At 37.2% G+C, this 12,581-nt stretch overlaps 1 protein-coding gene across 2 annotated transcripts in view; it reads right to left on the reverse strand.

Annotated features, from left to right (window-relative positions):
• Positions 1 to 4,001, reverse strand: part of RDM1 (RAD52 motif containing 1) — a 46,517-nt gene extending 42,516 nt beyond the window's left edge. For both annotated transcript variants that reach the window (XM_075176884.1, XM_075176885.1), the window contains exon 1: positions 3,836 to 4,001. In XM_075176884.1, the coding sequence (XP_075032985.1) occupies positions 3,836 to 3,934 (99 nt within the window). In that variant the 5' untranslated portion in view covers positions 3,935 to 4,001. The remainder of the gene's footprint in view (positions 1 to 3,835) is intronic.
• Between the last annotated feature and the right edge of the window lie 8,580 nt (positions 4,002 to 12,581).

A 12,581-nucleotide genomic window follows, 5' to 3' on the forward strand; every position in this document is an offset into this window, starting at 1 on the left:
TGCGTCATTCAATGCCAAATCATCATTTAAAAAAAGTAACTGTTCAACCAGACCATCTCAGATGTTCAGGAAATTTGGTAGGATAGAAGATGACAAAGTAACTTTCATATGTAAAATTTTTGCCCTCAGTGATACACAGTGTTCATGCAACAGGGGAGCAAACATGACAAAAAAAAATTAAAATGTATGCTTTTAAGGTGAGAAATTAGAATACAGCAGTAATTTTAAAAATGTGTATTGTGCCTTTAAGATTTCTTCAAATATAATGTATAAGTCTTTGGAAAAAAAATGCCACATACTCAATGTTCCAGGAATTATGCAAAACATATTAAATAGTAGATAAGAGAAGCGCTGGTAAGAAATAGCTTATTATAGCCAACATTGTAATTGGTAGTGTTTTGAAATTCATTTTATTTATTGTCCCAGTTATTTTAGACATATGATGCCAGGTGTTATATCTTTTTGCATGCTACAAAAAGATTCTGAGTGCTATAAGAATTTGTAATCTTGTCTGTAATAAACAGAACAGCTTCTATACATACAAGAGATGGTGTTGTGCTCTTACTGTTCTCTAATTGATCAATCGATCAATGCATGCATGAAATAAAAAATCCTTTGATTGTGTATAGCTCAGCTTCAATCCACGGATTGCATATGTTGGAATTGACAAAGGCAGCATAGTGGCCTAGTGGTTAGCACTTCTGCCTCACAGCACTGGGGTTATGAGTTCGATTCCCAACCATGGCCTTATCTGTGTGGAGTTTGTATGTTCTCCCTGTGTTTGCGTGGATTTCCTCCGGGTGCTCCGGTTTCCTCCCACACTTCAAAAACATACTGGTAGGTTAATTGGCTGCTATCAAAATTGACCCTAGTCTCTCCCTTACTGTCTGTCCCCCTGTCTGTCTGTGAGTGTCTGTCTATATTAGGGAATTTAAACTGTAAGCTCCAATGGGGCAGGGACTGATGTGAATAAGTTCTCTATACAGCGCTGAGGAATTAGTGGCGCTATATAAATAAATGATGATGAAAGGTCAACTAAAACAAATCATAACTTTGCTTCTAAATGTGGTAGAGTTTTCATGTTGGTCTTCTTTTGAAGCTAAGGGAGTTTTCATAAACAAATAAATTTTATATTAAAATATTTACTTCTACATTTCAAAAGTCACATGATGTGACCTTTGACCGTGAATATCTAAAAAGTGTATGTTTAATTTTGGGAAGCCTATGGGAACAGGAGTAAAAAAAAGAATCAAGTACAGCAGTGGAACAATTTTTGCACTAACCATGCAACTGACAAGTTCAGACTTGTAGTGTCTCTGTTCTTCTCAGTCTGGCTGCAGCTTCTGCATTGAGAACTAGTGATACAAGGGACTAAGCCATCCTGATATAAAAGTGAGGTTTTTTTTAAATTTGACTCTCTGCATCCCAAACACTGTTCTTGTGGAAGCAAATGGTACACATTCTGTATATGTTTGTGCTTTACATCAAAATGTGAAACTGTTATTGGAAGGGTGCAAATTAAATAAACTTAGACCAGGATTTTCACCTATCCAATTACCAACACTATCAGGCAAATATGATATGCATTCTACCCAAAATAGAGAGTTCCTTCTAAGAATGTGGGGAATGCCCAGGATGTGGTCAATTGAGGACCATATTTGAAAATATACTAGAAGTGGCATTGAAAGTGTTACTGTCAAGCAGTAGATTACATCACATACCTGCACACTTGAAAAACGTGTCAAGTCCTCTGAAGATTTCATTGAAGTATTCATTTCTACGTTAATTTAACCACACACCCATTCTTTTATTGCTGTTCAGAAAAAGTCATATCTGAAAAGCATTAAGGACAATATAGATATAGGCGAATCCATTGCTATGACTTTGCTGAAAATGATTCTTTCCTTCTACAAGATTAGGTGCAAGGTTTTCACAGGAATAATGACCAAGCCACAATTCACCAATTTGCCATTTATTACAGAGAAACGAAAGCAGGGAAGAAATAAAACTATCAAGTATTTGTGTGCTAGATGAAAAAACAGCAAATATTTAACTTATGTGCAAAATAATAAACTAATTTGCACCCGTTGCATTGTAACATGGTTTGTCCAGGTGAACGTTTACTCCTTTCTTTTTGCCATACTTTCCTTAATAACTCCAGCCTCATGTATTACTGAGGGCTAAAATTTTACATATGAAAGTTCCTTTGTTGTCTACCATGCCACTAATCTTTACAAAAATCTGAGACGGTCAGGTTGGAAGCGGTCATGATTTGGCAGGAGATGACCCAGTTCATTTTGTTGGTTCCTTGATGAACTTGTTTTTTCTTTATTGGTTTGTATGTAATGAGTTAAAAAATGTTTTTTGTTGATCAGTGTAATGGTGTAAAATGTTCAAAATTAACACAAACGATGAAAAGAGCAGATTTATTTGTACAATGTATCAATCTTGCTCAGGTGAATTTAATGGCTGTATCAAATATATAGATATGGTAAAGGTGAAAACATCATATTATAAACTATATAAAATTAGCCACTCAGCCATATCAATAAATTTAATCTCATTTAGTGCCAAGGACGAGTGGCAATCGTCTTTAGCACACAGTAGGTTCAAAGAAACTAAGAGTATTCTTACCTGTTTAGTTTCTGTCAGTGGTGCTTAATGATGTCATCACCCCTACAGATGATGCCATTAAACCCCACATCCTCACCTACAGAAAAATAATGATGATTCATGGAATAAGGGCACTAGAAGTTGCCATATCTTTCCCATCCTGGCACAAAAACACTCATGGTGCAACCTCGTTTGAAAGAGGAGTACCATATTTTCATTGGAGTAGCCCCCTTAATAGTAATTCATCATTTGTCAGGTGATCATTTACCCCCAACACTACAAAAAAAATAACAAAAGTCCAAGGATGGGAGAGGAGGGCACAGATCTCCAACATCTTGGGGTACCTTCATTTGAAAAGAGATTAGTGACCTCTTTCAAATGATATGGCCCTAGCAGTTATTGTTTGGTGGTCACCATAACACCCTACACTACAGAAAGCTTTAAGAAGTTCAGCTTTAATGACACCAAAGGAAGAACCACAAATTATTTATTTGTGGTGCTTAGAAAAGCAAATCACATTTTATTTTAGTTCACTTTCTTGCAGTTGCAATGAAGAAATAAATAAATAAAAAAACAGATTCATTTTTGTAGGTAATGCAAAAACAAGTTATAGATAAGGATTGTGTAAAAAGCGACCAGTCCTAAAAGTGCCAAAATAGGCTAAGCAGCAGAGGTTTAATGCTACAGAAAAACACATTTATATGTGTACTAGACGATCATATTTTAATGGAAACCAAAATCATTAAGGCAAGTTTGCATTTGGACTATATAATAAATTTAAACGCAGAGGTTAATGCAAGTTAAATTGCTCCAGGTACATTACATTCAAATCACAGACTATGGAGAAGAAGGTGTGGGGGGGGGGGGGGGGGCACAGGACAATATATCTATACAAAAGAGTGAGCCATATAAACCACATCATGCCTTGTGATAACACTATTAGCAATTATGATATTTTCACACCACTTATTGGTAAGTGGACATACTACAATAACGAACAATGTGCATAATACATTCCAGCAAAACACAATCACAATGATTCACCAACGTGACACAATGACAATGATTCACCAACCAACGTGACTTAAATGATCGTTCCCCGAGCATACATCTGGCGCATGCGCACTATGGTAGATTCCCGGAGCGGGAACACGCTTCAAAATCTATTGGAGCGCGCACGTCGTGTTACTCGTCTGTCATGAAACTCAGTCAAATAACTCACATAAATGTCTCCCTCTGGGAGCTGCGCCCTTATGTTCCAAACGAAGACGATTTTATTGCTTTCTGTGGGGATCGTGAAACTCACAACTTCTGGCTCCATTTTCTAAGAAACACTAATTGTTGAGCGTAAACTCTTAACTCGTAGACACCGCCAAACACCTGATCCGTCCTACTTTATTGTCCAGCCAATCACAGGGCGTGGCCTTGTCATGTGACCCGTGCAAACGCTGGAAATGGCAAAAAAACGTCTCGGAAACGTGTCAACCATATCTATTTTGGGCACAGATTGACAGTAATTATAGTTCACTTCTGGAGCTGCCATATGTTTTTTAAAATGATAAAAATACACGTACTCCAATGAGTGCCAATTGAAGTAAAGCAGCTCTACGAATAGATGAGTAGTAAAACTAGATATATAACACATCTGTCAGGCAGGGATATTTTGTTATTTGTTTTACACGTACTTGCCAACTTTTCAATGTTGTCCTCTGGGGGAGAGTTGGGGGTGCAGGGGAGGGGTTTGGTGAATGTCATTTTGCCCCTGCACACATCATTTTACCACAGGGGACCAAAATGGCAAGATTCCACAATAATTGCGTTGTGGAGGCTCAAAATCCTGCTTAGTTCACTAGGATGTGGGCAAATGTGCTACTCTCCATGGAGTTCAGGAGACCTACCTGGAATTCGGAAGTGTCCCTGACATTCCGGATGAGTTGGCAAGTGTGATTTTACACATACAGAAGAGGTACGAAAAAGAATGACAGTCTGCTAAAGGAATTCCAATTGACTATAATGATAGCAAATTAAATTTTTATGTATATCTTTAAAAAAAAAATCTTACACTTATGTAAGGTAGCATCTGCTCCTCCACCACCTGACGCAGCATCTGCTCTGTGAGGATTATGTAGTATATCTAATGACTGATTTTTATTTTCCATTGAATTCGTGTATGACAATGTATATTGCATACTTGTCAAATCTCCCGGAATCCGGGTTGAACTTCCGGCAGAGCAGGCAAGCCTCCCGCATCCCGCAATTCTCTGGCCAAAATAACGCTATTCGCTGTAATTTGCGGCATTTTGGCCCCACCCCCAGCAACAAAGAAATTTGGGGGGGGGGGGAAGGGGGCCAAAATGCCACAATTGACTGCGCCTCACCCTCTAATCACGCCCCTCTCCCGGACTGCACTGTCTGAAAGTAGGCAAGTATGGTATATTGTATGTGGCCTTGTAATGTAATCTTAACGTGTACTTTGCTAACTGACATTAGTTGAAACCTATGCAAGCGTCAATAATCTGTTGAAATTAGCCAGACCAGGGAGAGATAGGTATTTCTGAGGAGTTTGAAGCCCCAAAGTTGTAAACCCTCTAGCCAAGCAGAAGGAGCAGATGTGAGAACAACAAGGCCCTGTGAACATTCTGATCTCAGGACATCTCTAGCTCACTTTGAAAGCCCTCTGACAATTGGGAGATCAATCTGTCCTTATTGACAGCTAACTCCAAAGGTGGGGGGTGAGAGCTATGTGAAAAAGGGTTTAAAATCTTCTGCTTTAGACATTACTGTGTGCATTTTCATGAGGAGGTCTAATGTCCCATTTTCCTCAATTGTGTCCCATCACACACCTGTCGTAACTAGTAAGTAGTAATTCTGATTTTATTTCCTATTTTTTTTTCTGAAACTTATTTGTGCAAATTTATTGTATGTCTTGTTATTAACTTTTTTTGTAAGTAAGCCTTGGAAGCATTTTTCAGATTAAATAAATTTAATCTAGCGTTAATCCGTGATTCTTTGTGAATTTACGTAGCCCAAGGTGGCTCATGCTACATGTGTATGTGATTTAAGTGTGAAAAATTAATATGTGGTTCTGGTGAACGTAAGAACTCCATAATAAATCCTTTGTGATGGCAGAAAAGGTGTATTCATTGCTAAGTGAAATAGTGGTTTGATCGAGTACTGACAGCGCTCCAAAAAGATCTGCTGCCCAGTATGTACACACTAGGAAAGGTTCCCTTCTTCCTATACACAACAGTAATGAAATATCAACGGTGTACATACATAAGGCACCAATCTATTACCCCATCAGAGATGGAACACTCTTCCTTCAAATGTATATGTCAGCAATAATAAACATCAACAATATACGTACATTGGGCATCAAGTTTTGTCCCCAAAGACGATGAAACCCTCTTTCTTCAATATATCGATGTTAAGTCAGCTCGTTCTTATAGCTAGAACTTAAAGAGGTATGACATAGTGTAACATGTTTTAAAGCCCACTTCCTGGTCACAAATAGTCTACTCCAAACACCATGTGAATAGTCAATATAAGACACCCAAATGAAATGCAGGTCTGTGGATTTTCTGTGACACCTTGACCCCAATGGACATATGCTTACAGTGTTTCCACTTTAAACGAGCCTTCAGACAAAATTCACACTTTATTTCTTCTTCCTCTCCTTCATTTAGATGTTATTACATTCTCCATGATGCATGTAAATAAAGTGAAGACAGGAAGAATCTAGTGCAACACTATTTTACTTCTTATATGGACATTTAAAACAAGTGAATAAAAACAATCCAAAAATGGATAAGTCAGGGACTCATACCAGATGAAGACAGAACACAGGCATAAATCACAGCAGTGCTCCAGATCTGTTCCCCGTCCAGGTCAGGTCCCGCTATCGCCAACGCGTTTCAACTCTCTCTGAGTCTTTCTCAAGGCTGATGTTACTCCATATGATATTAGGCAGTATTTATATTCTGCCTCTAAACGAAAGAGAGGCTTGGAGATTCACTCCCTTCCGAGATGTAAGTCCATCCCCCGTCATATCATTATACAGGATGTAGGTGGATGCCCCACTTCCGGTTGGCGTGTATTACATTAAAATCTCCTTAAAAAACTGAATACATAACTGATACATAACACACAATACTTCACACACAAATTAGTGGGCATTTCACCACATAAATTCACTGGGGTAATGCATCCTGTTGTTTCTCTCAGCATGCCTGCATAACGGGAGCGATACATTACCCCACTTCCGGCAGAGCATGCGCAGTTACTCAAGTCAAGAAGAAAATTTTACATCATAAAATAGTCATAACAAGCTAAGTCTGATGGCATTACAAACAGAGGAAATACTACTATTCCAATTGATTCTAACACATTTTAAAGTGATCCAAAAAAATCTTTGTATGCAATAACAAATCCTTCATCCTATCAGTTGTTCTTTGATAGAATTCAGCCATTTCATATATTGGTTCGAGGTATGTCCCACATGAAAGAAATATACAAAAGATGAACAGTTATTGGACACACATTCATATAACATGTCAAAATTAATGCATATTTATATTTTTTCTATAATTAAAACATAGGTCAGATCTTCTTAATCATACACAGAAGAAACAAGGGACTAAATAGGTTTTTTTTATTATATAAAGCTTCACAGAAACCACTTCAATTCAAAGTCTAGGTTCAGACCACCTGGGGCTAAGGTCTTTAGTTTAAAAATCCATTTCATCTCAGTTTTTGATAATGAGGTGGCTACATCCCTATTTCTATCTTTGTATTCAATTTTTTGTATCCCCCAAAAGTCAGTGATTTTTTTAGGATCACATGCATGGTGGCTTTTAGAATGGCTAGAAACTGAATGTGTCTCCAAACCCTTTTTGATGTTGTAAAACATGTTCTCGCAATCTGACTTTTAGCTGTCGGGTGGTCCTGCCAACATAGAAGAGCCCACATTCACACTTCAAAACGTATATCACATTCTGTGAGTGACACGTAATGAACTCATTAATTTTGCATCTGTAACCATTAATGGTCACCTCTGTGAATTTGCTACTATCAGATTTGCACGTTCTTCATGCCAAACACTCACCACATCGGTGGAAACCTTTTGTTCTGTTCAACTTTCTAGTTTCTCCATATAACTGACTACTAACCAATTGATCTTTGAGGTTGGGTGCCTTCCTATATATAAATTTTGGTCTAATGGGAATATCCTTCCCTATGACACTATCCTTTTTTAGAATGTCCCAATATTTGGTAAATATTTTTTCTACATCTTTGAAATCCCCATTGTATTGGGACACAAAAGCCCAATCTACATTCTTGTGTGTTTCTTCAGTTTTTCTCTCTTTTTGGATGAAAAGTTCTTCTCTATCTACCTTCAGTGCCCTTTCTTCCATTTTCTCTAAAGTCTCCTTCTTATACCCTTTTTCCTCAAATTGCCTTTTCATATCCCTAAGTTGGTGAGTAAATACTTCTTCCTCTGTACAATTCCTCCTTATTCGCATCATCTGACTAAACGGAATATGGTCGAGCCAGACTCTATGGTGGTTACTGTCATATTCGATATAACCTGCCGTATCCGTGGGTTTTTTGTATGTCTTTGTCTGTAACCCTTTCTCATTGACATAAACAGTGATGTCTAGAAAGTTGACGGCGATCTTACTATAATCAAAGGTAAGTTCTACATTGCACTTATTGGAAATAAGGTAAGTACAAAAGGCTTGGAGAGTCGCCTCTGATCCATTCCAAATAAAAAATATGTCGTCTATGTACCGGCTCCAGGCCACCAGGCTCGCCCCAAAGTAATGACCAGACCACACCCACGACTCTTCCCACTGAGTCATGAAAATGTTCGTATAACTTGGAGCGAACCTGGTGCCCATCGCCGTACCGACGCACTGCTGGTAAAAAGATTCCTGAAACTTAAAATAACTATTATTAAGGATAAACACGATTCCTTCTTCTATAAAACGTTTGGTGGCTTCAGTATAATTCGCAATTTCAAGACTAGCTAGGATCGCCTCTATCCCCAGATCATGTTTGATGATTGTATATAAAGATTTTACATCCGCTGTTACTAAATAAAAATCTGGTTGCCAATCGATCTTGCTCAATTTTTCCGGAAAGCATTTTGTATCCTTAAGATGGGATTTGGATTTGACTACCAAAGGCTGTAGAAAATGGTCTATCACCTCTGAAAGATTGATGGTGACCGACTCCAGACCTGAAATAATAGGCCTTCCTGGTGGAGTTTTTGGATTTTTATGTATTTTAGGTAATGTATATAATATCGGTATACTTGGAATAGGGATGATTATATATTCTGCCATTTTTTTCACTGATTGCTCCTGCTTCTACATGTTTCTTAATCAAACTCCTGAGATTTTTGAGAATATTTTCTGTGGGATCTTTTTTTAGGCTCTTATATGTTTCCCCAGCTGACAGTTGGCCTTTAATTTCATCAATATAATAGTTGGAATCCATTATTACGACCCCACCCCCTTTATCAGCGGGCTTAATAATAATATTTTTATTAGCTTTAAGATTTTTTACTGCTTCTCTCTCCTTTCTTGTCAAGTTATATTTTCCCCTCTTTCTTTCTCTTGATTTTGAATGTATCTTTTCTAGATCCCCTATCACCATTCTGTTGAAAGTTTCGATGAAATTTCCTTTTGCCTGCACAGGAAAAAAAATGTGATTTTCTTTTAAATTTGTTCCCTATTGGATCTAATTCCTTCTCTATTGTATTCACATTGTCATTTTCCTTCATTCGAAAAAATTTTTTTATGGTTAACTTTGATGAATTTTTGGACATCTATGTATATATTAAATGGATCAATCCTATTTGTTGGGGCATATTTTAGCCCTTTTTCTAGAACAGACATCTCTTCCTTCGTTAATGTAATAGAGCTGATGTTAAATACTTTTGATTCTTCCTTTCTTTCTATATTTTCTACCTTCCCACCTGTTGTAGATGTTTCAAGAATACTTCTTACTAAGGTCTTTTTTGATTTCTTAAAAATTTTGAATTTTTTCCACTTTTTCTTTTTGCCTCCTTTGTTTCCTCTTTTTTTATTATTTTTATTTTTCCTATTACTTTGATATTTTTTATTTTTATTAACATTCAACTTAAAAGGCCTTCTTTTTATTTCCTGACATGATTTTATCTCCACCTCTCCTTGAATCTCCCCTCGTCCAAAAAAGATTGGGAAGACAACCCTTGGGCCTCTGATTCCCATTCATCTAAAACCTTAAACCTGTTCTGTAGTGGGACAGATTCTAGTGGGAGAGTAATGAAGAATCTGTCCCACTACAGAACAGGTTTAAGGTTCGAGATCAGTTTATGCTTTGGTCCCTGTGGCGCAATCGCGGGCTTAACCTCCATATTTTCTGGAAAACATGCGCCATTTTGGTTATAGGTATAGGTACAGGTATGTGCCCAAAGAATTTAGCTGTCTATACATAGACACAAAGCTATTTCAGTGAACAACTTCTTTCATATCTTTTTCTTCTTGGTATCAGTGGTATCTAAACTGACCTTCTCACCGTTAATTCTTCGTTCTGACAAACAACAAAACTATGTTACAAATTAGGCGTTTACATTGCTTTGTGTGAAACTAGAATGAAATAAAGTCCTTCAAAACAGGTACACTACACGTACTACTGACCTTTTTTTAATATCGTAGTCGTCCTGGTCCACTACTTCGACCATCATCTCCACCTCTCTTGAGCTCATTGGATTTGCTCTTTGCTCTTCTTGAGTATCTCCATCCCCCACCTTAACTTTTTCAATTTTTTTTGGCCCTTTCAGCACCATCTCTGACTCCATAGCTGCAATCCCCACTGACACCTTCTCCTCACTCGCCATCTTCTCACGCTCCTCGGCGCCAGACAGGCTTCTGTCATTTTATACACTCAGACATTGGTGTTAGTTTCTGCTGTGGACCAATCAGCAATGATGCCCACAGAGAATGGAGCATTCCATTACATACGAAGGGATATTATTAGGGAATAATTATTGCATTGCAAGTTAAATGTTTTTCCAAAATTTTATGAATGATAATAAACTTCTATTTTATAGGAATGAATGAAGAGAGGGTTGCCTTCTCTTTTTATGCGGTTTTGGGTGTTAACTATAGTGAAAGTTCTGTTCCTTTATGCTAATGTCTTTTGTATATCGTTACATGCCCCGCAAATGTTGCTTCAGTGTGTACGAAATTAAAATCATTGCTGTAAAAAGTGCTAAAAGGACGTCCGATCTTCCCTTTATCATCTAAAACAAGGCTAGTGTGTATGCAGTCCATGGACCAAACAATCGGACCATCGATCGCATGTAAAATCGTTCGGCATAAAAAGTTAGTGGAAAATTCTGTAGTGTGTACCCAGCTTAAGTGGCATTGCCACAATTACATCATTAATCCCCTCCCCCGTTGGCCATAGAATCAGTGCTTAGGACAAAAATATAAAGTCAGTGCTTAGGACAAATAAATATAAAGTCCTATTAAGCACGCAGTGTACAAACACTGTGTGCTTAAGAGGACTTCCATTTCTACAAAGCACCGATTAGTTTTTTTTCCAAAGTGTTCTCACCAGTGGTTAAAGTGGAAATTTATAAGTGGTATGGAAATTCAAAATTGTGTCCCCTGAGGTCTGAGCTATTTTTAGAATCAGAATGCAATGTGTTTACCCAAACATGGATTTACAATCAATGCAAAACTAACAATATTTATACTTCTCTGTGATATCTTAAAACTTGCTGTGATTTCATGCATCTTATTTTAGACACAGGAAATCAAACAAGTCTAATTAAACCTTCCTGTGCCTTCAGGTGATGGACCCTCACACATCAAAAGGTCTGATTAACATGAGATTAACATGGGTCCTTTCTTCAGACAGTTGCAGAAAACACATTCCCAAAGCAAAGTTACAAAACTCCAAAACAAGTCATTTCCCTACCAAAATACATAAGATTTCCTCAACAATGGCTTATTGCTTCAGGTATATACCTCAGAAAGAAAGCTGTTAACAAAAAACAAATTTCTTCCCCTGGTCTCAGAAATAAAGATATTCCTTTACCAAAATACACACAATATCAAAAATAAGTACATTTGCAATTATATAAATAAGCACCCTGCGTTATTTCTTTTAAATAAATTTATACCATAAGTTAAGTCGCATGATGGCATGGAAAATATAAGTGAATGGAAATAGTTTTACAACCAAATTAGAATTGGCGGTATGGCATACCACAGTATACCGGCCCACTTTGATCACTGGCGCTTACTTTACGCTACCAGTCTGTTTTTTTTAGTAAGTATGATTTTGCACAAAAAAAGACTTTCCTCTAATCTTCATTCTCTGAAATTCCACTTATTCAGGCAAGCTTTTAAAATTCCTCAACCATCCTCTTATCCTCCCTAGGTTACATTATTACCACATTTTATACCAGTTCATACAAGACAAATCACCCTTTGACCTGTGTGACTGGATCATATAGCCACCCTTTTTACCTTTGCAATCTGGCTGGACCAATATGCAATTAACCTCATGCATCAAACTCACATTGTCCCATAGATTGTAAGCATGGCCCTCTTATTTCTGTGTCTATTACCCAGTATTATTTTATTATGAATTTGTTCCCAATTGTAAAATACTACAGAATTTTCTGGAGCTATATAAATAATGACAATTTACAATACTATATGGCCATTCCCTCTTAATGTCAGTTGTATTCCATGTGCAAATCTGGAAGCATGAGAGCATAATGTAGAAGAAAAACAGTATGTCAGGTTGTCAGCTTTCCTTAATATCAGTGTTGGTCTATGTTCTAAATTGTAGAACACATCATTCATATTATATTGTAGTCAAAACTTTCTATGCAGGGACAAAAGATGTCAAAAGGTTAAGGAATATGAGATTAAAATAAAGTAAAATAAAGCAAATACCAATAA

This window comes from Mixophyes fleayi, chromosome 6, assembly GCF_038048845.1.
Source record: "Mixophyes fleayi isolate aMixFle1 chromosome 6, aMixFle1.hap1, whole genome shotgun sequence".
In the NCBI taxonomy this organism is placed as follows: Eukaryota; Metazoa; Chordata; class Amphibia; order Anura; family Limnodynastidae; genus Mixophyes; species Mixophyes fleayi.